At 47.3% G+C, this 3,405-nt stretch overlaps 1 protein-coding gene across 1 annotated transcript; it reads right to left on the bottom strand.

Moving 5' to 3' along the window:
- Positions 1–1,334: 1,334 nt before the first annotated feature.
- LOC107301482 (zinc finger protein 708-like) lies at positions 1,335–2,807 on the bottom strand. The gene is made up of 2 exons (XM_029287123.1): positions 2,578–2,807; positions 1,335–1,626 (listed from the first exon to the last, which is right to left on the bottom strand). Exons 1-2 carry the CDS (start codon positions 2,805–2,807, stop codon positions 1,335–1,337), a joined length of 522 nt encoding a protein of 173 aa, XP_029142956.1.
- Between the last annotated feature and the right edge of the window lie 598 nt (positions 2,808–3,405).

Raw genomic sequence — 3,405 nt, 5'->3', positions numbered from 1 at the left:
GTGGCTACCGGCGCCTCGGCATAGTCAGCTGATTCCATCGCTGACTATAGGGGGCGAAACTCTGGCCCCCTCGGATAGGGTACGCAATCTGGGTGTCCTCCTGGATCCACGGCTGACACTGGATGACCAGTTGGCGGCCGTGACCAGGGGGGCGTTCTATCAGGTACGCCTGATACACCAGTTGCGACCTTTTCTGGACTGGGACGCCTTGCGCACAGTCACTCATGCCCTGGTCACCTCCCGCCTGGACTACTGCAATGCTCTCTACATGGGGCTCCCCTTGAGGAGCACCCGGAGGCTCCAGTTAGTCCAGAATGCGGCCGTGCGGGCGGTGTTGGGAGGGACTCGTCGCTCCCATGTAACACCGCTGCTGCGCGAGCTGCATTGGCTGCCAGTGGCCTTCTGGGTGCGCTTCAAGGTGCTGACCATCATCTTTGAAGCGCTCCATGGCATCGGACCTGGATATCTTCGAGACCACCTCCTGCCGCAGATTACCTCCCATCGGCCTGTACGCTCCCACAGAGTGGGTCTCCTCAGGGTGCGGTCGGCCAGACAGTGCCGGCTGGCGACCCCAAGGGGGAGGGCCTTCTCTGTGGGAGTTCCCACCCTCTGGAATGAACTACCCCCAGAGATCAGGGTGATCCCTGATCTCCCTTCCTTCCGCCGCGCCCTAAAGACATGGTTATTCCAGCTTGCAGGACTGGCCTAGGGGAAAATTTTTAATGGGGGTTTTAAAGTAATTTTAAATTAATCAGACCAATTATTAATATTTGTTTTTAATTATGTTTTAATCTGTAGTTTTGGGATCTGCATTTTTATCTGGTTGTTAGCCGCCCTGAGTCCGCAAGGAGAAGGGCGGGATATAAATATAAACAATAAATAAATAAATAATATAAACAATAAATTTGAGGTCCCTTAATTTAAAACTTGTTGCCCTAAAATGCACCATTTTAACAGAATAACAAAGTTGGAAGGGACCTTGGAGGTCTTCTAGTTCAACCCCCTGCTAAGGCAGGAAATCCTATACCATTTCAGACAAATGGTTGTCTAGTGTCTTCTTAAAAACTTCCAGTGTTGGAGCATTCATAGCTTCTGGAGGCAAGTGGTTCCACTGGTTAATTGTTCATGGAATGAATCCTTTTATGGGAACTAAGTTGGCTGCTCTTCCTGAACCTTTTTCTGCACGTCATACACTGATAAAGAGTTTCTCCCTTGAATGGGTCCTTTGATGGGTAGCGAGGCTACCACATTAACTGAAGCTCATTTCACACATTGTATATTTATAGTTTTTCTCGCCAGTGTGGCATCTCATATGGCAGACCAGGCTCATGCTCCTATTGAGGGCATTTGTAGGGCTTCTCCCCAGTGTGGCTGCTTTTATGGACACTGAGGCTGCTGCATTGGCTGAAGCGCTTGTTGCGCTCCTGGCATTGGTAAAGTTTCTGCCCTGTGTGGATCCTCATGTGGGCAGTGAGGTTCTCAGAGATGCTGAAACTGTTTGTGCAATTGTCACATTTATAGGGATTTTCCCCAGAATGAATCCTCTTATGAATCGTAAGATTGTACTTCTGACTGAAGCTCTTCCCACATTCCATGCATTTGTAAGGTCTCTCTCCCGTGTGGAGCCTCTTGTGAATGTTGTTGTTGTTGTTAATTGCGAAGTCATGTCTGACCCATCGTGACCCCATGGACAATGTTCCTCCAGGTCTTCCTGTTCTCTACCATCTTCTGGAGTCCATTTAAGTTCATGCCTACTGCTTCAGTGACTCCATCCAGCCACCTCATTCTCTGTCGTCCCCTTCTTCTATTGCCCTCAATCTTTCCCAGCATTAGGCTCTTCTCCAGTGAGTCCTTCCTTCTCATTAGGTGGCCAAAGTACTTGAGTTTCAACTTCAGGATCTGGCCTTCTAAAGAGCAATCGGGGTTGATCTCTTCTAGGACTGACCGGTTTGAATGCCTTGCAGTCCAAGGGACTCGCAGGAGTCTTCTCCAGCCCCATAGTTCAAAGGCCTCAATTCTTTGGTGCTCAGCCTTTCTTATGGTCCAACTTTCACATCCATACATTGCAACTGGGAAAACCATGGCCTTGACTAAACACACTTTTGTTGGCAGGTGATGCCTCTGCTTTTTAGTATGCTGTCTAGATTTGCCATAGCTTTCCTCCCCAGGAGCAAGCGTCTTTTAATTTCTTGGCTGCAGTCCCCATCTGAGGTGATCTTGGAGCCCAGGAAAATAAAATCTGTCACTACCACCTTCCCCACCTATTTGCCAGGAATTGAGAGGGCCGGATGCCATGATTTTGGGTTTTTTAATGTTGAGATTCAAGCCAACTTTTGCACTCTCTTTCTTCACCCACATCAAGAGGCTCTTTAGTTCCTCTTCACTTTCTGCCATTAGAGTGGTATCATCTGCATATCTTAAGTTGTTGATATTTCTCCCGGCAATCTTAATTCCAACTTTTGATTCATCTAGCCCTGCCTTTCTCATGATGTGCTCTGCATATAAGTTAAATAGGCAGGGTGACAGTATACAGCCTTGCCGGACTCCTTTTGTGAATAGCAAGCATATAATTCTTACAGAAGTTCTTTCCACACTCCGTGCATACATACATAGAACTTTTCTACTGAATGCATTTTTTTATGGATACGAAAAACACCGATGTCACTAAAACCCTGTCCACACACAGTACATGTATATGGAGTTTCCCCAGAATGGGAAGAAAAATCACTGTCGAAACCGAAGCTCTTTCCAATCTCAGTGCATTTATACGAATTCTCCCACACATGGATACTTTGATGAGACTTCATCTGACTTCTCCACCAGAAGCCCTGGTCTCATTCCGTACATTTATAGGGTTTCTCCTCTGAATGGACCCTTTTATGGCTCCAGAGAGCACGGCGGTCACTAAAACTCTTTCCACACTCGGTATAGGCATGTGGTTTTTCTCCCGTGTGGATCCTGTTGTGCAAAGTCACTTGTACTGAAGCTCTTTCCACACTCTGTACATTGGTAGGTCTTCTCTCCCATGTGCTTCCTCTTGTGAAAAGTCAGGTTGCGGCTCTTGCTGAAGCTCTTTCCATACTGCAGACATTTGTATGGTTTTTCCCCAGTATGGACTCTTTTGTGTAGAATAAGGTCACTGTTCAACATAAACCACTTTCCACATGCCGCACATTGAAATGGTTTCTCTCTTGGGTGAAGCCTTTTATGGGAAGTGGGGCTACTGCTTCTACTGAAGCTCTTTCCATGCCCTTTGAATGTCTTGTGTTTCTCTGCAGCCCCTGGATGAGTTTGTCCCTTTAAAGCAGCGGTTCTCAACCTGTGGGTCATGGCCCCTTTGGGGGTCGAACAACCTTTTCACAGGGGTCACCTAAGACCATCGGAAAACATATATTTCTGATGGTC

Source organism: Protobothrops mucrosquamatus, unplaced genomic scaffold (assembly GCF_001527695.2).
Source record: "Protobothrops mucrosquamatus isolate PMUCROS unplaced genomic scaffold, P.Mucros_1.0 scaffold13380, whole genome shotgun sequence".
Taxonomy (NCBI): Eukaryota; Metazoa; Chordata; class Lepidosauria; order Squamata; family Viperidae; genus Protobothrops; species Protobothrops mucrosquamatus.
The sequence above is the reverse complement of the archived record's forward strand: the minus strand, read 5'-3'. Positions and strand labels throughout refer to the sequence as shown.